Raw genomic sequence first — 24,736 nt, 5'->3', positions numbered from 1 at the left:
TGGAAATGCATTTCGTTCGATGCTTCGGGAACGTGGCGCATTGTTCGACAGTTTGCGACTTCGTGCCGACGTCGTGTCAATCGGCGCCGCTATCACGATCCACGTGCCATACGTGTGTGTGTGTGCGTGTGTACGCTTTACATTAAATTGTCACTGAAATGTTGAATCTTTTCTAGCACATTTTTCCATCTCTCTATTTTAGTTTCTGGAGAGAGAAATAATTTCGATTTTTCAAAAGCACTCTTAACTTCTTTTTACAATTAAAGAATACGCAAGTGTAGGATGTTCGAAGATTATTGATATTTAATTGTTCAACTAACAATTATAATTAGCATTTAACTAATATTATTTATTTATTTTATTTTCAAACACGACACACACACGCACAATTGCATTTCAAAGTCCGTTTTACTTTTTAAAAGAATTTGGAACGCCGTTTATTTTTTATACTTCGTCACTCCAAAGTACTTTGGTAAAATAACCGAATAGCCAAAATAATCAAACCGAATAACCAGAGTTCTATTTGAAAAAGACCAATACCAAAATTAAACGGAAAAGTGGGAATTTGCCGTTCATTTACATTTAACTTTACATGTTTAAAAGTTACCACCTGCTCTATAGGACGTGTGTGCGTGCGTCAATAGGCGCGTGGACGCTCGCACTCGCGTGGAATTCGTCCGGCGCGAACTCTGCTCATTGGGCATTGACGTAATCGTGTCCCAGTTGCACCGCTCGCAACCATTACGCAAACGTGTTGTCGAATCGCGACCATTTGCCTCTTTCCCCTCCTCGCGCCTCGGGAGGTGCGCGATAGAAATGGATTCGCCATCCCCATTCGTGAATCGTGCGTTCAGTTACGTCGCTATCTTTCCTCAATATTTACACACAGATTATTATCACGTTTGTTAATCTCGTCGCGTCATCATCTTCTTTTGAGTTAAGGTTAACGCTCTGGAATGCGTTTGGCCTTCCGCTAAATATTTGTACGCGAAAAAGGGGGAAGTAACGAGAGGGAATGGCTTCGGTTTCAGTTGATCGTTGAGAGATAAAAACATTTGCGAGGCTTATCTAAAACTGAAACGCGCGAGAAGAGAAAGTGATTCAGAAATGGCGAAGTGAAACCAAACTGAAAGATCTCGAAGGCTGCGCATCGTTCTTAGGATCGACGCGCGGATTTCGTTAACGTGCAAATTAGATCAACATGAAAAATTGTCTTGTTTCTCTTCTGATGATTTTTTTTCCCCTGTCGTTTTCAGGAGGTGACCGTGCCACTCAAGCCACTGACGGCGATCGCGCAGACCCCGCGGAAGGAGCACGAGTCGAAGTTCACCTTCAACCCCCATTTGGCGAAGGTAAGAATCGATCGATCCACCCCACTCATAACCCGGCAATCTTACAATCTCGCCGATCAAAATGCCAAACGGGGAATCGAGAGTAATCACTACTCCGCTTGAAAAAGCTTTGACATTTGCCGCGAGGCGAAATGCTTTAATTCTCCCGCCATCAGCGAGTCATTTCACAGAGATTTCCAACTTGGCGTGAAAGAGATTTTTTTTTTCTATACCGATTATTACGTTATTCATTCGGGATTTCTTTCATTCGAAGTGGATGTAACAACGGTAGAGATAAATAGTAGACACAATAAAGTACAAGATGCTCCTAAAGGGTAGAAGTACAAATAATAATCTTTTAAATTTCGGATCGTGGAAAATAAAACACTCGCTTTTTTCCGCGCGGCCGGGAAAGTATTAAAAGTTCTATCGATCTTTTATCGGAATTCAGGCGAAGCAGAGAGAGAGGAGAGAGCTGTGCGATGTATACACATCACGATGACGTTTCAATCAAAACACAGCGCGAACGTGAACGTGAACTTTGTCGTCGAGAGCGCGCATATTTTCGGGGAAAAGCGAGAAGGGGGGACGGTGGCGCACAAAAAAAATAACACACACACACACACACGAGATTGACTTCACGCCTGTCTCTTTCTCGCGAGCGTGATAACTCACAAGCGTGATATCGATCGCGGCAACGTTTCGAATCGTTCGTGCCACTTGGCACGACGTCAAGCATCGTACGTTCTGCGTGCCAATATGTGTGCGCCAATGTGTATTCCACGTCGCCAATATGTGTGTGCGTACACGTGTACGTACGTAGAGACACAGTGGGTTTTGCGCGCGGCCGACGGGAGGGCCGTATCGCGTAATGTCTTATTTGCGAGAATTAGCATTTTACGAGTGACGGTGGCTCGAAATCTAATCTCTCCGCGTTGTTGGCAACGACGACGCGGAGATTCGCGATAACCACATTGCACGTAGCAAAATCCTGCCCCCACGTGCGTGTTATTAAACGTCGAAGCGAGTGAACGTTGCCAAAAAAGATTTTTGCGTTACGTTCAATTGTGCGACTTGTTGATATGCATTATTATTTCGCGCCCATTAGCATCTAATTTAAATTTCTAACGCCACGCTCGTTATTTGCCGCCGTTTCCAACTGAAATTATTGGCGTTGACGTTTACAGAGACGTATTTAGCTGATCGCATAATTGGGCGTTTAATTGATCGGAATTTGCAACTCGGTTGCCGTTGTTGAAACACAGTTTTGACGGGGCGGAACATTTGATACCTGATGCGGGCGCGCGTAATTCTGGAGCAATAATGTCGGGGGGGGGGGGAGGAGGAGGAGGAGGAGGAGGGGGACAGCCGGGTGGGAAATGTCTCGGATCGCATTAATTCGAGGCTAGGTCCCGTGCCACTTGGCAACGTATCAAGCGTTCGCTGCTCTCAAAAGCTGCAGCGTGGCCATAACGCGCCGACGGGGGTGCAGGGTGCAGGAGCGGGGCGGGATTGTGAAAGAGAGAAAGAGAGGGTGTGCGAGTGGACCCTCGGTGAGAGCGTCCGGTTTAATTCGGGGTACGTTCTTCTCGAAGCGGCGGCGCGTCTCTTTTGCGGTGACACTTGTCCAACGTAAAAACCTCGTCGCCTGACCGCGGCTCCGCGAGAAACGGCGCTACTTTGTAAATAAAACTGCGGGCGAAACTAATCCGCGCTCGTCCACTCTTTTCAGCCCCGGGTTGTCCGGTCGCTAAAAGCCTTGTCGCGATAACATCGATAAATAAAGTGGAGCGCGCGGACCTTTTATCGGTATGGAAATGTAATCTACATTTGATGTGTGTCATTGCGAAAGATTTGCGAAGGAAACGAATGAATTTATATTTTTAACGAGTTTACGAAGAATGACGAAAATTCTCTTAGAAAAATGATTTTTTTATTTACCTTATTGTCAAACGTAGAGAATGTGTAGTAGAACTTTAATGAAAATATGAATTTAATAAACCCTAGAACAGTAAAACGGTATTAAAATATTTTCATGACTTCAAACGCCACGCTGTGTGTATGGTCCTCTGATCTTCGCACACAGGAACGTTGCAGCTCGCGCAAACGCAGGCTAGATTAAAGTTTATTCGATGTTATTATTCACGTTATCTCGATACATTTGCAACAAAAGTGAGAATTCCAATAATAAAGTTAAAGAAGTGTGCGTAAAATTTGAATACATTTTTCAAAGTAAATTTTGCCAAATACGGTTGCGTAATTGAACGAGTATCAAACAACACAATAATAAACGAAAGGGAAGGAAAGGATGAAAAAAGTGAAGACAAAAGGGAAAATCGAATTAATTTACACCGAAAGATTTAATGATTGTGTAAAGGGCTAGTTTTTTATTTAGGGCCTTTAAATTATATATGCATCATTTCATTCAATCGATCTGATTTCTCAAAGTTTTTTACGCGACTTTCACCGGCTTTACTCGCCGTCTGTCACAGGCACTATAACCGATTTATAACGCCTGGTAGGACTTTGCATGATATTTGCAACCCGACACGCTGCAGGAGACTGCATTGCGTATTATAAATTCGCTCCTCCCTCCCCCCCTCGTTCCGCCAACGAGACTGCGGAAGGTTCGGCGAAGAGCCCGGGGAAAAAGTGCGCGCGATAAAAGAGCAGGAAAAAAGGAAAGGAAACGAGAGCAGCGGAGAGACCGGGCGAAATCGGCCTCGTAAAAGTGGATTAATTCGGTACATATATATGTATGTATATCGTATATATCTCGCTGGCCGGGGGATTCTTTTTGCGTGCGCGGGGTAAATTGTAATAACGGCCGAATGCAAAATCGCCGCCGGCGTTTTCTCCGGCTGCCCAAACGTCGCGAGAATTACTCGCGGACTTAACCGGGAGTGAAATAGCAGCGGGCTATGCTCGCGAAATTGCAGTATACCGGCGGAATTCGGTGTACCGGTATGGCCGACGACTCCCGCGCTCTCGCAGACGAGAGGAATCGTTACGCGGTATAATACGCGGCAGACAGTATAATTACCGTATTCAGCGGGTAGCCCTCAGGTTCTCCGTTGCACGTGAGACGTACGGAAATTTATGCTCCGTCTTCTCAATTTTATCGCGGTCGCGTAAAATAGAGATATTTGCATCGTTATATCGAATTGACGATTTTAGATTGATGACAATTGCCACGTCAATTAGAGCGACGGCGACGGTAAATTTGTTTCACCTCGGAGCACCGTCGTTAACCTGATTTTTTTTTCCGCGGTTATTTATTCGCGACAGACACTCGGCCGCGAGTTGATTGTTCCGCGTGAAGTTTCGCGGGAAGTACCTCACTCGAGACTGAGATGTTGTTTCGCTCGCGATTACAAGAATGCGCGTAAAGGGCCGCCAAACCGCGCGATAAATTTCTATTATGCCGGGAGAAGGGTCTTCTTGCCGTGGTATCAAGGGATGGAGACGGGGACGCGTTGTAAATTACTCGATGCGGAAACGGGAGAGAGGGAGGGAGAGAGAGAGAGCTGCAGCGAGGAGGAGACAAAGTACACTCTCGCGGTTCCCTTTACAAATTTTCCCAGATCCGTTTAATTTCCCCGCTGCTGTTTTCACGAACTTCCCCTCCTTCGCTCCCTTTTGCAACGTTAAGTCCTTACCGACGTTATTTGACAAACTATGCGCAAACTATGCCCGAGCTATTTGCCGTATGCCATTTTGCAGAAGCGAATATGATTCTCTCGGGCAGGTGTTTGTGCCCGACATCTCGTTTGACGTTGCGCCAGCTCCTAACGGTAAATTAAATTCTGTAAAAAGGGCCCCGAGACCGGCTCGTGCGATCAGGCCTTTCCGCCGGACGGAATATGATACGACTGAAGTAGAAGCTAATTGTCCTGAGCAAACACTGAGTTTTGAATACTTTCTTTCTTTTTTTGCAGTTGACGGAAGTCGTCCCGCCCGAGCCTGCGAAGCTTCGTGAGTACACTTAAGCCTACTTTATACTTCTTTTTATACTTTCTACAAACTCTGCATGTTGCGTTAGTGGATAAGCTGCGAGTGTGTAAATGTGTGTGCGCGCGTGCGAGACGTCGGCGAAATTTTCTTCGATTGTACAATTTCCCCTCGGTATTACATTGAAAAGAAAAAAAAAAAACGAACGTCTTTCGCGCATTACGCAAGCGCGCGACGGAATCATTTGCATCCGCGTAATTGGTATGCAGTCTCTCGCGCACACTTATTTTCATATCGGGTCACCGCTTGTTATGTATGGGAATATTTAATGATTATTATATCACGGTTTTTTTTTTATTTTAGAAAAACGAATCGGGCGCGCGCATTTCCACGAAGTTGAAGTTTTATTAATGTCAGCGCTGAACGCGTCGCGCTGTCAACTCTCGAGTCGGCGCGTTTATCGGCGCAATTTTTCGCGATAAAACACACGTTGTGTCGGAATACGGAATCTAGGATCACCGGCGAACATAATTTCCGGAAACTGTCCGCCACATTCGCCGGCGCGCGGCGATTAAAACGCGACGCTGCTGTTGCTGCTGCGTGCATCGCTTGAAACGCTATTTTAAAGTCATGCGCCCAGTCGAATGGATATTAATCGACGGGCCTGTGTAATTCGCGCGTGTACCGGCGATATATAAAGTTTACGGGTCGATGCGACTGTTTTGTATATATATGTTTGGTTAACGGCATGTTTTTATTTAAAAAAAAAAAAAAAAAAAAAAAAGAAAAAGAAAAAGAAAAAGAAAAAGAAAAAGAAAAACTGAAAAAGAGAGAAACGATCGGGAAGAGCACACTCGGAAAGCGCATAAAACCTGTGGATTCCGCGCAAAACCCAACCGATCGTCGATTTTGCGGCCGCGGTTTCATGAATCAGCCATCCGACCTCTGGCGTTCGTTCATTTAGCCGTTTAAGCGCGCGAAATACGCGTTATTTATTCGCTCGCGCGAGCCTCGCGCGACTCATTATTTATCGCGATTACACAGGCCGTTTCGCACGAAACGGCTCGTGCTCCAGTTTGCTCTCGTTATCAGTTTCTTGAAGCGCGCACGTATCACTAATTGATCGCCAGGTCTCTAACTCAAACCTCAAACACTTTAGGATCATTGTATTATAATTTTATTACGAGTAAATACGCGAAAGAAACTCGCGTACAATTTTTAATATTTTATTGCGAAAGGATCGACATTCGCCGGCGAATGGAGTACTCAAATGTTAGGATTCGACGTGACGCATTACGAGAAGTAATTTTTCCCACAGACGAATTGTAACAAGAAATAACGGAATTTCGCCCCGGGAAGTACCCGGGTCCCGTGTTCGTTGTGTGCGTTAAAAGTGCAACCGCGACGGCTCGAAAGCGTAATATTCGCGTTGGAGGCATTTAAATATTTGACATCTCCTCGCGGCGCGCCGGAAGCTTTTCATAGCGTAATACTTTTATGTACGTTTAACTCAACCTTCTTCTCTCGATGTTACGCTGAGAGAGTACCCCAAGAGGTACGTTACTATTAAAAGTAAATTAACACTTTGCGTTAATAGCCGCATTAATATTAATGTTAATGTCATGATTTACTAACATGATGTTTTGTTAAATGAGCAGCCTGTTTATGCAGGAATTAATTACAGACCCTCCAGTGAGGAGAGGGAGAGAGAGCTGTATTCATTAGAGCACTAAATAATAAATAAAGTAAAACTTGAAATCGATTTTCGTGTCGCGCGAGTAATTCTCGGGAAAGAGAGGGGGGGGGGAGGAATTGAAATCTTCGAGAGGATTTGCGTTTGCTTTGTTCAATGAGCACGTAGATCGCGCAAGAAAGAGAGCTGCGAATTCGTCGATATTCCGACATTTCTAAACGAACGTGGAAGGGTTACTGTTTCATGAATTAACCATTTCTCCCCTCCCGTCGTTTTCTGCCCGATGCTCGAGTGCCAGTGGCCACTTTACAACGGCTATTATCGGGGGGAAAGAGGGGGTTTACAACCGCCTCTCGTCAACAATCGGGAGCCGGGACGAATTTACTTCTCATTGGGTAAATTTGAACTAGTCCTCTCCGATAAGCCTATTTCGCGCCCTTTACACGATTGCATTGTGTGAAGATCGCATAACTCATTGAATGAAGCTGTTCAAAGAAGCGGCGTGGTGATTCTGGAAAGCATAGAATCTTGCATAGAATAGATCGATTGTGAACAAATATCTTATTTATTGTGTATGTTTTTTTACAAGTAAATGTACAGTGAGTGTGAAAATTATTTCTACAGGGGATATTTTTTAACGGTTATTTTTAGAAGGTAAACATTAATTAACAATTTATTAATAACAAACATAATACATCGTATACATTTATGTACTCATTATTAATAAATTATTAATTAACATTTACTTTTTAAAAATAAGGTTTGAAAAAACATCCTTTGTTTGAATGTACTTTTTACACATAATGTATTGAAAAAGACAACATATAAAAAATATTTTTTAATATAAATTGTAATAATATAACAGAAGTGATCCATAACAAAAATTATTGTATTTTTTTTTGAATATATGATATACACTATACAGCAACCGTATGATAGTAATTGATTGCAGCAGAAAGATTTAATAATTGCGCAAATTTTATAGAATCGACTGATAAAAATTATACCGCCATTGAATAGCAAGTTGCTTGTAAAAGATTGAAGAACCGGTAAATTTTTTTATACAAATAACGACGTTATAATTATCTCGCGTTTTGCAAACGCGATCTGCGGTTTGCAAGCGTTTTGCGCGCGATGGCATTAAACGAGTGACACGTTTCTCCGTAACCGTAAGTGATTTAGCCGGTGAGAGCTGAAAATTGCCGGGCGACGCAGATCTTCTGGAGAGGGACAAGAATATCCGTACGCCCACACTTCTTCTTCCCTCATCGGAATTTCGCGGAATTGGCATCGTATATACCGGCGCGGCGCGGTTACGACTTATCAATTTATTTCTCTCTGGAATCACGAAGGTCGACAGTTTCCCGTTAACGAGGTCCGGTATATCTTCCGCGAACTGCAACCGGATTCGCCGAGAAATCCATTCGTGCGAATTTCTCCCCGAGAAAGAGAGAGATAGAGAGAGAGAGAGAGAGAGAGAGAGAGAGAGAGACAGGAAGGAAAGAGACCGCGCTCGTGTGATCGGAAAATTCTCCGAAAATTCGATTCGGCGCAAGATATACGTGGAAGAAAAATCGGAAGACACACTCGTAATCGTTTCACTCGCTCCTCGTTATGTTCGCCGAACGGCGACGTAACGGGAAATGGAGAATTTCAATGTAGCTGAAAATGGGTGAGCTTCATGTGAGTTTCGCGGAGGCGAGGAGAATTTGTCGATTTGGCTCGTGTCTACAAATCCGTTCGAATCTACGGGTGAATCTTCCGCGTTCGAACTCGTCGTTGTGCGCGCGAGCGGATTTCGAGCTGGTCGGGCTGTATCTCGACGCTCCATTGAGCAAATTAATGAGGACCGCGCGCGCGACATTATTGAGCCACGCAGGCGCGCACGTGGTAACATCGTCGGCACGTAATACCGTTGTAATATCGTGATCTGTGAATTCGCTATTAGCGAACACTATTAACACATCGCAGATTGCGCAACGTTATATCAGAGACCGCCTACGAGACTTTATTACACGCAGACTGGATTTCAATTGACAGGTTCTTCAGTTAATTTGAGATCGATTTTTTTTCTCCCCATAACAGACGTAACAGCTCGTTTGATTTAGACTGGATTTTTATAGCCTAACTATCCTTTCAATCGTTTCATCTATTATCGAGAGTAGTCTGAATTTAGGATTTCGCCGTTTAGAGTTTCCCTTTACTTTAGCCAGGATTCTCTCTCTCTCTCTCTCTCTCTCTTTCTCTCTCTCTCTCTCTTCTTCCAGTCGTTTTATTATCAACTAGTTTCGCGCGCTCGCGGATCTCGAAACTAGTTCACCGCGGTGAAACTCTCGGCGGGGAATTCCCGAAGGGCTGCTGCGCGGTCATATTCAAGTACGCACACACACACACACACACACACTTTGTGGAAAAATCCCGACGCTCCCTTAATAAATAAGAAGCCATTAAGCTCTGAAGGACTTAATTCCGTGAAGCGTGTCGCTGCCTGATTAACGTGCAAGAGAGCGAAGAAGGAGTCGAGGTCGTGTCGAGCTGATTAAGAGAGGAGGGAAACGCACGCGTTAAACACCGGAATCCCGACACGCGTGCGATACCCACGCCCACGCCCACGAACGACGCCGTCACCTACCTGCGCACGCGTGCCCACGCGAACCATAAACCCATATCTACCGCATCCACAACGTGGAGGGAGGGTGGCGTCGGTCGGGTGTTAATGAGCGAAGGCACGATCGCGTGACCGACGACCTTTGACTGAACCTCCCTGGCTGAAGCCGGCCCGTGGTTGAATGGAGGGACGTACCGCTGTACCGAATCGTTCATCCCTTATTCATCCCCCCCTCGAGCTATCAAACAACACGACAATCGGCGGCAATCGTCATCATGAAGGTTTCTTTTTTGTTAGAAGTTCTCGTGATATTCCGCAGTCGAGCACTAATGCGGCTAGTAAAGTTTCGCGCTGAGGATCTGAAATATTTAGGAACTTCAAATTGCCCCAAATTCAGCGAAATTAAAATTCAACATATCCCGGAATCTGTTTTAAATGAAAGAATATTAAAAAATTGTAATCTTCTATTATTTTATATATTGCGATAGAAAATATTAGCAAAAAACCGGTGTTTTCTCTTTTAAAAATATTATGATATTAATATTAACGTACCTTGAGTTCTTGTGAAGCGCTGTCGAATTTATTTTATTTTAGATCCCTAAAATTCTCGTGACGCAAAAGGTAAATGTAAAAAGTCTCACAGGGATGTTTTTGGGGGAGGGGGAGGTTCGGAAATGGCTTGAAATGGAAACGCATCGGAAAAAGCGAATACGCGCGAGTCGTAAATGTGTCCGGCATTATGACGAACGTCTGCGGAACGATCGCGGCTTTCTCGAGTCGAGTAGCGCGCGAAACGGGATTACGAATGAATTACGGCGTGCTTCGCGGAGTCATCGTGGAATTCAGAAACGGGACGTCGATCGATGTTTGGTCGGTCCTGGCCGCGAGCGACCCAGTGAGGAGGTTCGGTTTCCGGTTCCCAGGAACTTACCGCGTACGAGGGACTGTTGACGTTTAACAGACCACATCCTTGATCTTTATGGGCCGTATTACGGTTCTTTATGGAGATCATCTTTCTACGCCCTTTCCTGTCACCTTTCTTTTCCACCCAATGTGTTTTTTTGTCTTGATCACACACTTTGATCTCTCTCTTCCACTTTTCGCGACTCTCGCTGTCTCCTCGCGCATTCGCCCTTGTCATCCGCGAAACTCTCTCTCTCTCTCTCTCGTCCTTTGCGATCCGGTCTTCCTTCTCGCGCCTCAGTCCTTCTCACTTCCTGGTCTACCGCTCCGGTGCCGCCACCACCCCCCGCTCCTCCGACTCGTTCTGCCTCTCACCCTCCCGTTTCCACCGCGTCCGCGATACGTCGAGTAGGATGAGCAAGGGCGACGAGATGAGGAGGTTGGTTGGTTTCCATGGAGACCAACCAGCTTGCACTGGCATCTCCCGGTTGAACCGCCGCCGCCGCCGCCGTCTATCGCGTCGCGTCGCGTCGCGTAGCGTCGCGCTCTCGCTCGTCTCGCGAACCGACGCGCGGTACGACACGGCGGTAACCGGCGGAACCGAACCGTACGCGCGGATTCCGGCTCTTCTGAATTTCATCAGGCGCCAAAGAGAAAGAGAGAGAGAGAGGATGGTGTCTATTTTCGAGCGGCAGTTATTTCTCCCTCTCTCCCAGAAAACAGCTTTCGTGGTCAGGGATCGGTTAACAGATGGGGAAAATGTTTTGGATAGATATATTGAGGGACATGCGGATAGGAAGATGTATGTATAAAATTTCTGCTATTTCTGTCTTTTCTCTCTCTCTCTCTCTCTCTCTCTCTCTCTCTCTCTCTCTCTCTCTCTCTCTCTCTCTCTCTCTTTCGAGTATATTACATCTCGAATTTATCGCCGCTTCTCGCTGGAATGGATAGTTACGAGGATATTATTCAGTTTGTGATACGAAATTATATCACTCGAGTGCGGATAATGTAGAGCCCACTTTAGACGAATCTATTAAATCGCGAGTCTATTTATAATATTACGATCTCTGTAATGGGTGAAAAACATTCGGGGGATTAGGAACATGTATAACAGAGTAGTGTACGCATATCACAGTCGTTCGTAACTCTGTTCCCTGAATTCCAATGGGATTACAGATCATCCGACGCGAGGATATCATTTAACTAGGTATCAGATGATAAGATAAGAATAGAATGCCACTTGTTTCAATGTTCGTATTCTCTTTATTGCTTTATATTCATACAAAGTTACTATCAATTTTTTAATAATCGCTGTCGTTAATAAGTTTAATATGACGCTTTTCAAATACTTGAAGCAAACTATTGTTTTTCAATATTTTTACAAAATATTGCACAATATTGCAGTTAAATCGTCAGTTTGCATTAATATCAAAGTAAGGACGAGGTGACATATTTGTTGATTAATTCAGGCGCCAAAGCGTTATATGCGCTCTCGTAATTTAGCTGCTATCGGGCTTTGTTTCGCTTCGCGGAAGCGGCGCTAGTCGGGTTTGCTCTTTATAGACTTGTCCGCCGGATAATCGTAATAATTATCCAACGAACGAGAGAGAGAGAGAGAGAGAGAGAGAGATAGATAGAGAGAGACGCGTCGTGTCACATCGCTTCGCTTCGCGACGGCTACCGCGACACGGGGAATTTCAGGCTTGCGGCAGTAACTCCGCCACCACCGTCACCACCACGGTGCAATTCCCGTGACATTAATTATTGAAATCGCCGTCGGCGTCCCATCCAACCATCTCACCTCCCCCTCCCCTCCTCTTCCCTGCTGCCGCCGCAATCGCCTCGGCCACGATCTCGAACTTCTCTCGAGCGTTTCCGTCGCTCTCTTCCACCGAGCTGCTCCGCTCCGGCTTATCCTTCGCTAACCGACAGTCCTCCCCCTCCCTCCCCATCCCCGTTACCCTGCCCTCAGCCTCGTTTTCTAGTTCGGAGGAAGTCCCTTGGGTTAACTTCGCCGAGGAGCAGCCTAGAGACTGCAGCCGCTTAATATTCAATCGCCCCGACTACGGGCGCGCTCTCTTTCTCTCTCTCTCTCTCTCTCTCTCTCTCTCTCTCTCTCTCTCTCTTCCTCTCGCGAGCGAGTGCCCGAGACGCTCGCGGACCGACTAGCGTGAATTGGAGAACGCCCGTGCCACCCGAGAGACGGAAGGAGAGAGAAAGGACGGAAAGTGTCCAACAGATTTCATTTGTAACGAGATAGGATGTGTGTCGTAGCTTTTTATTACGAGCGCGTTTTCCATCTTCGTAATCGTCGAGCGCGCGCTCGCTCGAATGATAGAAGACCGGACGGTAAGAAGTTCCGATAGGATTCACATTTTCTCGCGCAATCTTCACCTTCCATCCTTTTTTTTTTCCTTTTTAATTTAGCTTTGTCGTGGGCTTCAGCCGCGGCACGGGCGTTTACGAGTGACTTTAATTCATTACGTGACAAGCTAATGCCATCCATCAACCGTGGCGACTTTGAAATATCGTTAGACGGGGGTACGTCCGACTCCTTTCCCCCCTCCCTACGCGAGGGGAAAATCTACCGTACGGTCTCGCGTGTTAGGCTTGTTATCTCCGATCTCGCGTAGACCTCGTTATCGTTCCGTTTGAATGTTGGTCTTAACGCGAATCGTTGTTTTCCTTTCCTTTCGCCGCGAGATGGAAATTTCGCTGGCGAGCAGATCGGAGAAACAGACGGGGGTGGTGTATCGTCGTCGTGTACACGTTTTAAATCAATATTTTGGATAGCTCACAGCGCGACGCGATTCGAATTTCCGGGTGGAAAAACGTTGATTGGCCTACGGGGGAGAGGAAAGGGAGGGTGGGGGGGAAGGGGGAAATACGGCGGAAAATATACGGCGGGCGCCGCGCGTATGTTCTTTGTCGGACCGGATCCGCGACGGGAAATGATATCGTCTGTAGCGTTGTCGAAATTGCTGCTTCGAAATTAGATTTTAACGCAATTCGCGATAGAACTCGAGAGATGAAACGAGCTTTGTGGACGGCGAGCGTCAGGCAGTTAAAGAGACAAGTGGATGAAGGTGGTGTGTCATATCGCAAAGTTGAATTATGGTTATGAATGAAAATCATTAGTCTCCATTAAATTACGTGTATACTATATATACATAATTTAATTTATATACATTTTGTATCATCGTATCATCAATCTAACGGTAATATATAGCGTTTTATAGGGAGTGAACTAATGATTCTTGTTATCAGATCGAACCAACATGATCATTCACTGAACTTGAAATCAAATCTCCGCATAATGTATGATCTCGCAACATTAATTTCAACCGCATATACCTTCCCTCGTGTTTTACGTGTTTGGGATTTACGTGTTCGGGATGTCAAAAATTTCACGGGAGTAAATTAATTCTCGATTGTTGACGGCTATGATTAAAATCGGCAAACAGTACAGCGGGTACATTTGACATTTGACGCGTTCGCGATTACTGCGGTCTATAGTTTTCATTCTCGCGGAGAGTCTCTTTGTCGAAACTATCACGATGAGACGGGGAAGATGAGTAAATGTTACGGAATATGGGTCAGTCCGTCGAGACCACAATTACTGTATTATTTATGTAGCAGATTGCTGATTAAAGGCGACATTAAATGTCACGGCGATAAGTCGTCCCATGCAGGGGAACATTGCGATATAATTCGATTATTCGTGAGGCGGAAACGCTACTCACGAATGGAGATCTAAATGGATTTTCGCCACTCGTCGTGCGCCGATAAGTTTCGATAGGTTGTTCCGATCCGATATATCAAAAATTATATTTAGTTCGACGAACGCAGTCGTCATGACGCAATTATTACACTTAATTGATGATTTGCATTTTTCATGAAATTTTTATGAAACTTAACTTCATTTATTTAATTGGATCGACTTATCTGTTATAATTTATCAATCCAATTTACTAATCCTAATTACACAGCAATCATTTTCTACTTAAGTAAACGTGTTTTTTTTTTTTTTTTTTTTTTTTAAGTCTATCGTATTCAACTGCATCAATTTGAAACACGCAAATAATTTACTCGTGTTATACATATATATATATTTTTACACACATACATTCTTTTTATAACGGTAAAATAGTCGAAGAAGGAAGTTCTTATGGTTATGGATCTCTCTCTCAGATTAGGTTGCGTCGCTCGCGTGTAATATTTTATTTGACGTTTCGCTCGCGTGTTTTTAGACGATCTTGGGGGAACTTGGTCGCGGTGTGTCGCGCCCGTCGCTGCGAGCGATCGCAATCTAACCATGTGAAGGCTATTTAATATTACACGTGGAAACTCGCTTTAACGGCATTACACTGATAAGCGGTCTCTTCCACGGGAGATGGTTCAATTCTTGCAAATTAAAGCACGCTACCGCCGCGTTCACCCTTGTAAACGTCGCTCCGCGTAAGGCCGATACTTTCATTCAAATTTCTCTATCACGAGGCACGGGTGTATGTGTGTGTATGTGTAGGGAAGGGAACAGAACCATTATGCGCGTTCGGGGCGTAATGGCATAAAATTGCACGAGGAGACGTGCCGCGCGGGTTTTACGGGGCCGGCCAATCTCACTAGAATCTATTTACGTAAGTGTATCGATAAACCGCATCCTGCGGTTTGTTATTAAGCCTTAAATGCGCGGCGCGTCGTACATCTGTTCCCCTTTCGATGCGGGCGCGTAGCGACAGCGAACTTCCCTTCTTTCCCCCTTCCTCGTCCCGTCGACTGTTCCGCATTAGATATTCACGCGTGTGCACGTCCGGAAAATCTTGGTAAAACGGAAACTGCACGTTTCGTTTCTACATTTTCCGCTATTTTAGAGGACGCGTCTCTCTGATTCTTTTTCTCTTTTTTTTTTCCGACTTCAATGGTAGCTCAAGCTCGTTTCCTTATGCATTTCAACGAGCCAGTTTGCGACGAATGGGCTCGAATGATGAGATGATGGAAATCCATCACCCGGGGCTGGATTCAACGCGCGCTTCGAGCGGTACTTTATCAGATGTCCTTGTGGCAATTAATCTGGGAAAAAAACCGGGTGTTATACTTATAACTCGATTACGTAATCGACGCGCGGAGGAATTGTGCCGAGCCGCACACGAGGACGGGTATTATAACCAGACGAATTATCAAGAGACTTGAAGACGTGAAACTGCTGAGTGAAAACTCAGCGCGGAATACAGAAAGGGAACTTGCTGTGTAACTCGGAGTTACCCAACAAGTCATTTCCTCAAGAAGTTCGACTACATAAACTGGTAAAGATTCAGAAGGTCAATTGGTTTTCCCATATGCTACGCTCAGGAACGAAAAGTGTAACGAAAACTGATGCTATGATGCGGCCATTCGCTGAGTAGGACGAGAAAGAAAAATTTTCTGCAAAAAATTATCATAGGTGACAAAAAATAGATCTTGTACGATAGTCTTAGACGCAGTTGATGTCGTCGCACTGATGACGCGAGTAAATCCTAACGAACCGATGACATCAGCTACGAAGCCCGACATTCACGCCAAGAAGACCGTTACTCTGCACCCGATGGAATATCAAAGGCGTAGTGTATTACGAACTACGTACTACATCTTCCAGGAGAAACAGTTTACCGCGAATCGATACTCATCTGATACGGATGCCTTTAGACTACAATTTGTTCGATCGTTCCAACATCATTTGGCTGATGCGCGCCTCTTCAAAACGCTGGAAGACGTCCGATCGAAATCCTCCGTGTTTCATGAATAAATTTCGAAATTTGCAAGGGGAGAGGAAAATCAAGGAATTAATATGTATGCCTAAATAAATGTCCATTCACTCCGCGCGGATGCCAGAGGTCGGCGTCGCTGGGCTCCTAATGAATTGCGAACACACGGCGCGTCTCACACACACACACAACTTCGCGCGGAGGTTATATTTAACGCCGCTCGAATGTCGGCGGGTCCGCCGCTTTTACTCGCCTCACGGGCCTGTGGAAACGGTGCGTATAATTTCATCGAAAGTATAACGACGTATCGGCGACGGTAACGTTAGTTAACATATTTACATACGATACGGTGCAGCCGTTGAGATCCTGGAAGCCCCCCGTCAACCGCAGATTTACTTATGAAAAATATATGTTTGCTTTTAACAAGGATTATGTGTCTCGTGTGATTCGCCACGTTTTCGCGCAATGCGCGGCTGCTGTTAGGACTAATAGCGGAAACGTTCTCCTTTTCCCTTGCTCCCCCCCCTCCTCCTCTCCGTGTGCGATACTATCCTCGAAAAGTCGTCGGAACATAATCATTAAGCGCGAGAAGTTACGCTACGCGCGGAAAATCGTCGAGCAACACCTCCCTCGGCCGCTGTTGGCGCTCGTCTTACGTAACACCGGATCCCATAATAACCCCGACGCATCCCCGTAGTCTCCTTCGTTGTTGTCACCGTGCGACTGGGCTTAATATCACAATTCCGTCATTAATTAACACCGCTGGCCGTGGATATAAATACGACCGGAAGGCGACGTGGAAAGTTATTGCGCGTACTAAAAATAAATCGATGTTTACCGAGACCGCGATCCTGGCGCGAGGGCGGGGGGGGAGGGAGAGGAGCTGCCTATACGTGCATTACCATGCCGCAAACTAAAAAAAGATCTCGCCGCGTTCGAATACGTCGGATTAAAACCGCGGTAGTCGTGCAAAAAGCGCAATGTAATGTAATATTTATACGCGATAATTGCAAGGTGCGTATTCTGCGCCATTTTACTTTTTATTTTATCTTAATTGCGAAATTTCCGAGAGAGAGAGACAGATTGATTGATTGAAGATGGGGAGAGACGGGAAGAGACCAGGAGAGACCGGGAGAGACGGGGAGAGACCGGGAGAGACGAGGAGAGACCGGGAGAGACGAGGAGAGAGGTAGAGATAGGGAGAGACGGGGAGAGACAGGTAGAGATAGGGAGAGACGGGGAGAGACAGGTAGAGATAGGGAGAGACGGGGAGAGACCGGGAGAGACGGGGAGAGATCGGGAGAGACGGGGAGAGACCGGGAGAGACGGGGAGAGACGGGGAGAGACAGAAGAGACCGGGAGAGGCGAAGAATGTAGTCTCTGTTTTATAAACATAAATTGCAACGCTTGTAACATATGTTCTATTTTGGTGTATCTATTACATTGTAATATTACTTGCATAGCCCAATTCTGTGCTACTTACAATTTATTGAATTGTGTTTCTCCCATATCTAGCAGTAATGTTGCACAATATTCAAAATGGAGTGCTATTATCGACTTATATGTAATACACCTCGTGTATACCGATATGTAATTTCCTATTCTATTTAGGAAACCCTTTTTTTCCCCAATTTTTTTTAACATATAATCACAGTGGTCCTTAAATCTAAGCTTATCATCAATAATTATACCTAAATATTTTATTACGTCTACACTCTCTATCTTTGCGTTCCGTCTAGGCATTTCAGAGAGAGAGAGAGAGACATAAGCTCCGCGGAGAGTTCCGTCACGTCGGTGATAATATCGAAATCGCAAAAACGCACGTTCCGCGCGCGCGAGTTTATAAAGTCCGGGTCCGAGGAATGCGGGACCGGGTGATTTCCCGAGTCTCCTCTCTGTCTTTGATCGTCCGCGGGATCATAAAGCTCACCGGTTCGAGAGACAGCCATAACCCCGGCGGCTGGCTCTCAGAGGACCGGCAGATCGTTAAACGTCCACCTGCATCGACTCGTAGCCGCGCCTCGCGCATCCTCTTCCCCTTCTCTCCCTCCCCCGCGAGATCCTTTTACGACAATGGCTCGGATGCGCCGCGATCTTTTCTCTCTCTCTCTCTGTCGCGGCTTGGCTCTACGGCGTGGAGGAGGTGTTAAGGCAGAGAGGCAGCAGCGAGCTCATAAAATATTCATACGAGGGTTACGGCATTTTAACGGTACACGAGCGCACAGGGCGGCGGATTCGCGAGTGGCTCAGCCGGCGGGTATTAAGTACCCGGGAAACGGAGTCGAATCTCAAAAAAAAAAAAAAAAAAAAAAAAAAAAAGGAATCCTCCCGAATACGAATGCAAATGCCCCTTTCGTTCGCGTTCGTTTCGCGATCTTTTATCTCCGCCACGGCAATCTCGCGTATCGTTCATCTTTATTCATCTTAACGTTTCCCCCCTCTCCCCCTCCCGCGCGCGGAGACGTTTTAAAATGTGCATACTAACGTTGGCGGGATGATATTAATTTCGTATTCAATATCGATGTTAATATCAATACGAATCTCTAATGAATACAAATTGGACGGAGGCCTTAATCGACCCGACGATGTCTCCGTGAGATTGCACGCGCGACAGGCAAATTATATACAGAGAGTTGTATCGCTGCATCGGCGCAAGGTCGTTCGTGCGCGGCAAAAATAAAAGTGGCAAGCTCCTCCGTTGAATCAATGCTGGAGCACGCATGCACGCACGCACGCACGCACGCACGCACCCGCCGCCCGCCGTTTTGCGTTCGGCCTGCTATTTGCCCGCAGTATAGATATTGCGTAGCCCGTTTTGCGCACCTTTGCTATTCTCCGTCGGAGATCGATACCTGTTGAGTGCGACCACGCATTCGCGTACGTTACTCGCGTATTGCACGTATCATATATACGTGCACACACTCACGCACACGCGCGGACGCTGCACACCGGCACGACGCGTGCGTATGCATTCCATTCTGGAGCGAGATTATGCCAGCTCATGAATACATGCGCGCGCTACAACTGTCGTACCGGATGATTGATAAATCTATACGTGTACCATTCTCGCTCGATATTATTTGCGGTACAACAAGTTGTCGGCGAGATACGTACGCGCTTCCGTTTTCGGCGACGACGCGAGAAACTTCATTTCATTTTTCGTGGCGAGAAGTAAGGGCGAAAGGAGTGGATTATCGCGATTGCGACAGCGAACGACGTCGTCGTATTTTTTTTTTTTTACTATTGAGCTTAATCCTTTGCGGTCAATGGAATTCCCCACTTTTTTCCGCTCAGTTTTTAATTATTTTGATGAGTTTCTTGACTTTAAGTAAGTTGAAAAATGTAGAGAGATTAATATTTCCTGGTGCAAATAAATAGCTTTTATAATAGTGTTCTTAGGATTTTTTGAGTCATTGAATTTTAATCCGAGAGAAATAATTTTTAATTGTAAAAATCAAGATAGTGGAGCGATATTCTAAAAACAAAAAAATTTTTATTATTTTGGAACTCGTTTTCTAAGTTTTTTAATCGCGGTAATTGAGTCTGAAGTCAACCTTTTCAAATATTGAAAGTCCAAGAGGTGGCGGAGAACTAAAATAATGGACAGAAAATTAAAATATAAATTGATTGAAATGAATTATTCAACGATCGAAAATAAACCAGAAAACAAGTTTAAAATTAATAAAACCATTCTTCCGTTTTTAAAATAAAGTTTCAGAAAAATCGATCTGGTTCGCGACACAAGGGATTAATTATTGTTAATACGTATTATTAATCGTAAAATAATAATTGATAATTAATTTTCCAATTAACAATGAAATATTTATCGTTGTCATTTTTAATGCCTTTACGATTAAATCGATGTTCGTCGCGCGCAACAATTCCGCAACTAATTTATATTGTTGAATAACAACGCTCTGATATATTTATGATCACATTTATTACAATGACCGCAATTGTTCCTACAAATTAGCAGCAGTTTCATTTCCAACGATTATCGACTCGAATTTTCCGTAATGCGATATTACATTGTATTGCAATACTCTGACGAAGAATTGGACGCAGTTTCGTGACGCTGCCACGAATGACCGACCGGGGTCGGCGAATAAATTCGATGCGTGGTGCTGCGGTCAGACTTAATTGGCTTAATTATTTATTCTCCGACTTGATGGGGGCCAGGTAAAAGCCGTGAACTTTCGAGCGCCGACGTCAGCGCCGGCGAGATTCGAATTAGAATCACGAATGTGCAACGTGACTTAACAATGTGCAATTACCGTTGGTTCTATTTTCAATCGCTCGAATTATTTCAACGCGATCTGTCATCCGTCGCGCGCGCTAACAGCCACGTACTACAATTTATTGCGTCGTATCTCGCACCGGTACACATCTGATTTTCACGTCGGTACATCACCGGCCATTAATTTCCACTATTATCAGTATTATCGTTGCTCGGGGGTGGGTGTTCATAACGTTCTCAAGTTACGGTAATTACCGTATCGTCGAGTGTCATTAATTACGACGGCGGATCGATGAGCATTACGCGATTGTCCTCGACGGGGTGATTTAATAAATTGTGAACCGTCCGCGGGAAAGGAGAGGGATCGCTGTTAAAAGGCACGGTTTAACGGTTTTACGACAAGATCGGTGCTTTTTAAAGGGGCCCCGGGACTTTTCGGGGCCACGTTTTTCGACTCTCCGAGGCGAACGACGACGCTGCCGCGCTTGTTATTATCGTCATATATCCGCATAATATCCTCCTACACGCGGTTTCCTCAAACACATTGTTTGCCTTCGGTTTTCAGCCGTCGCGCCCGCCTCACGACGAAGTTTGAATAATAGCGGAGCCGGCTGTTGTGTGTTGCGCGGATGAGCGCAACCCGCAACCCGATCCTCCCGGCTTTCGTTTCTCATCGTTCCGGTTCTTATGCGCGCGCACGCGCGCGCTTCCGTGCTAGAGCGGATAAGTTTTCGCGGGAGGGAGGGAGGGAGGGTAGAGATGTACACGAGAAGGGGTTGCACAATGAGCCAAATTAAATATTGAATATCGATCGCCTTTCTCCGACTCCGCTCGCCGGTTGTGTACACGGTGCAGCTGACCCACTTGTCCAATTATCTCCGTGCATTGTATGTATATTCGGTGTCGCGGAAGCGCTAAATCATCGCAGCGTAGTCGCGGCGCTGCTTCGCGGATAACACGACGGCCGTTGGCCGTCGCTTGGTCATATTGTTGCGTCCATCCGGCCCGATCGTCGGCCCGATTATCTACGCGCCGCGTATTATTTCGCCGAGCCCCCCCCCGAGTGCGTGTAACTTTTTCCGGATAGGTAAGGAAGAAATAACGCTCGTCATCCCCCTCCGGCTTTCGGGCGGTGCGCTGACGCGACCTATTAGGGGAATTTAAATACGAGACGTAGTCGTAAGTTAGAAGTCCGAATTATGCGGCTTCGTTTCTCGCGCCCCCGTCCCGGGGAAAAAGAGCGCGCGTCGTTTTGCCCAACTTCGCAGTATACGAACTTCCGGCGCGGAAATTTCTGACTTGTTTAAAATGTAATTCACTTTACTCCGGGATGTACTTGCCGCGCTTTCTGTTTTCAAGCCGCGATAGAATGGCATTTATAAGTTCAGTTACAGAGAAGAATTACTGGCAGAGAGGAAAAGAAGTAACGCGATGAGATGAATATTTCACCTTATCGCATCCCCCACCGCACTCGGCGGCGCGATAAACAACGATCGTTTCCGTATCCCGGCGAGTACTTGCGCATAGCAGCACACGCTATTATCCGAATCGAAGGGTGGAAAGATATATTATGCCGCCTCTCTTTTCTCTCTCTCTCTCTTTCTTGCCTCCGTTACCGAAGAAGTAAATTGTCGGCGGCAAGTTGGCCCCGACGTCAAAAAGTTCAACGTCTGCGAGAGAGCGCGGGGGTACGGGGGGGTGCGCGGGACTCGGCGGCAGAAGGGTGAGAAGGAGGGAGCGAAAGGGTGAGACGAGGCAAGCTGGAACGAGGGAGCGCGGCAAGACGCTGCGCAGTTTATTGTGAGCGAGCGCGAACGAGCGTAGGAAAGAAGACAGGGAGAAGAAGGTCCATTTTCCTAATAACGCCCCGGGTTCGAGTCGAGAAGGTTAGGTAAGGTTCTACCCTCTTTGCCCACCTTGGTCCTCTCTCTCTCTCTTTCTCTCTCTTTCTCTGCCACCCTTCTAGCCAGCCTTCTCCGCCGCGCCGCGTTTATAACGGGTTTCTTTCTCTTGTTTAAGACCGTCCTTTCGCCACCACCCCCGTGGCACCAACGGCGCCTCTTCTAACCCGCCACCTACTGGAGGGTCGCTCCGGGAGTTGTTCGTTCAGCGATAAATAACTAGACTTGAGGATGGATAGGACCTGCGAATTGCGGGAGGGGAGGAGAGGGGACCGAGACCGCCGCAGAAAATAAAGAACGACCGCGCGCATCTCGCGCGTTTATCTTTTCGTTAGCGGCCGGAGAACGCCGCCGTGCTTTGATTAATTAATAACGCGGCGAGATAGAGAGAGTGGGGGGAGGGGTGAGTAGGAGTAGTTCGTCACGCAATTACGTTAATTTTCCGTGAGTCGGGCCGGGTAAATCTTCGCCCGCGATAATTGCGATTTTTCTGTTGTGCCGGACGAAGATGGGAGATTGAAAGAGAAATATTACAAGGTTGTTACAGGACTCTTCGTTTCCGCGGCGACATCTTAATAAGCATTTTTAATTAACGCATCCGTCGCTGCTTTGTTTTTACTTCGGAAAGGAAATCGTGCCGTTATGCGCCGTGAATGTTAAACGGAGAACGCGGCAATGCCTCGGGGGAAAGCGAGGGATATATCCCGGCGAAATCTATCAGTCATATCGCCTAATCGAACGACAGCAGAGACGCGCGCCAAAAAAAAAAAATCTTTTTTTTTTTTAAAGCGTAAATCATTTCCTTCACAAAGATGACGGGGGACGACCGTGAAATACGTAATTTAATCTCGAATAGTTTATCCATACGACGTGATTGATCGATAATTAATTATCTAAAATTATCGAGGCCTCCCTCGATATCAGGCTCGCTCTCCTTTTCAGAAGATAACGCGATACTCCCATGATCAATCGCGAAACTCATTTAGCGGGGTCGACGTATGACTTTCTCGATTATCTCCCGGCCGGGGGTAGCGGTATGACTGCCAATTAATCCGTCGAATATCGCTGACGCGGGCGCTGGAAAGACGGCAAAGCGTTTAATCGTTAAAATACGTGTGACGCGCGAGAGAAGGAAAATGGCACGTGTCTGTGTGCGCACGTGTGTACGTGTGCACGTTGGTGGTCACCGTTAAAAGGCCGGCGAGAGTGTAGGAGGGTCGATAACACGCTCGCCCACCCCCTTTATCTTCGAACACCCTTCGCTCGCTCCTATGCGGCCAGGTCGGAGTTACTTAACGTGATTAAATCCACCCCTGCGATCCCGCCCTCCAGCTGTCCGCGTATCCGTCCCTTTACCCTCCTTCCTCCTTCTCCCCCCTTCCTCCCCTCTCTCCTTCGATCTCTCTTCGGTGTCCTCGTTATGTTTTCCGAATCGCTCCACGCACGTGTGAATAGCCGTTGCGAATCCGCGTATCAATCGGATTCGTGCGATCGACCCGTTTGCGTTTTATTAGCGACGCTTTCGCGCGCATCGCTCTCTCTCTCGTGGCCTCCTCTACTTTTTTTTTTCCCCCGTCGCGATCAGGTTCAACACGTTTGGTTAGGCAGAACCAAGTCGTCGCGCGTTTTACGAGCCATTCTTGTCTCGGATGTTTAAAATGGAACGCGAGCCGCGTTCGCGTATTGTGCCATTAGTCAATTATACGATTGATTTTATTACTTTGATCGGGTACATCATCGAGGGATTTGCATGTTTTACCTGTGCGTTTACATTTATTATTCACGTCCTCATGAAAATTTCAACGTTAACTGTTTAAAGCGGGCTCTATAAATCGCGAGTTTAAATTTATCGGTGATTTAATTGACTTAGGTTTATGTAACAATTAAATTGAGGGGAACGCGAAGAACATTTGCCTACGCATTTATGTTATTAATCGATCGACGTGTCCGCGTAATGAAGTATGCTAAGGGGAATTGCGTGTTTTTCTCCGCTCGTGTTTTGTATTTATGGTCCGCCGCTTAATAGGTTTTCAATTGCGAGATTAAAATCATCGAATCGTGATTTTGATTAAATTCCTTTCATCGCGATATTGCAAAACGAAATGCGCGCGCGACGATATTCTTTAAAAGGGATGTCCGTCAATTTCCCAGAGCTATCTTCATTCCAGACGAAATTCGTGTAGTCGTTTAATTATGTAACAACTCGCGTTCAAATCTGTTTTTTTTTTTTTGCGCGCGCGCGCGCAATGCAGCGTGCCGACAGGAGTGCGGTGGCGTAGTTGGGTCCGCCGGTTAGTTATCGTAAGCCGTGTAATTTCCTTCAGATCGTATTTCCGAGTTTTGTGCTGAGTCACGTAAATTCAAGCGAAAT

The 24,736-nt window shown here is 46.0% G+C and overlaps 1 protein-coding gene across 2 annotated transcripts in view; it reads left to right on the top strand.

Moving 5' to 3' along the window:
• LOC105830530 (AF4/FMR2 family member lilli) overlaps window positions 1–24,736 on the top strand; it is a 152,463-nt gene that overhangs the window by 87,828 nt on the left and 39,899 nt on the right. For both annotated transcript variants that reach the window (XM_036291590.1, XM_036291591.1), the window contains exons 5-6: window positions 1,257–1,352; window positions 5,270–5,306. In XM_036291590.1, coding sequence (XP_036147483.1) covers window positions 1,257–1,352; window positions 5,270–5,306 — 133 coding nt within the window. The remainder of the gene's footprint in view (window positions 1–1,256; window positions 1,353–5,269; window positions 5,307–24,736) is intronic.

This window comes from Monomorium pharaonis, chromosome 8 (genome assembly GCF_013373865.1).
Source record: "Monomorium pharaonis isolate MP-MQ-018 chromosome 8, ASM1337386v2, whole genome shotgun sequence".
Lineage (NCBI taxonomy): Eukaryota > Metazoa > Arthropoda > Insecta > Hymenoptera > Formicidae > Monomorium > Monomorium pharaonis.
This window is presented reverse-complemented; position numbering and strand designations above follow the sequence as displayed.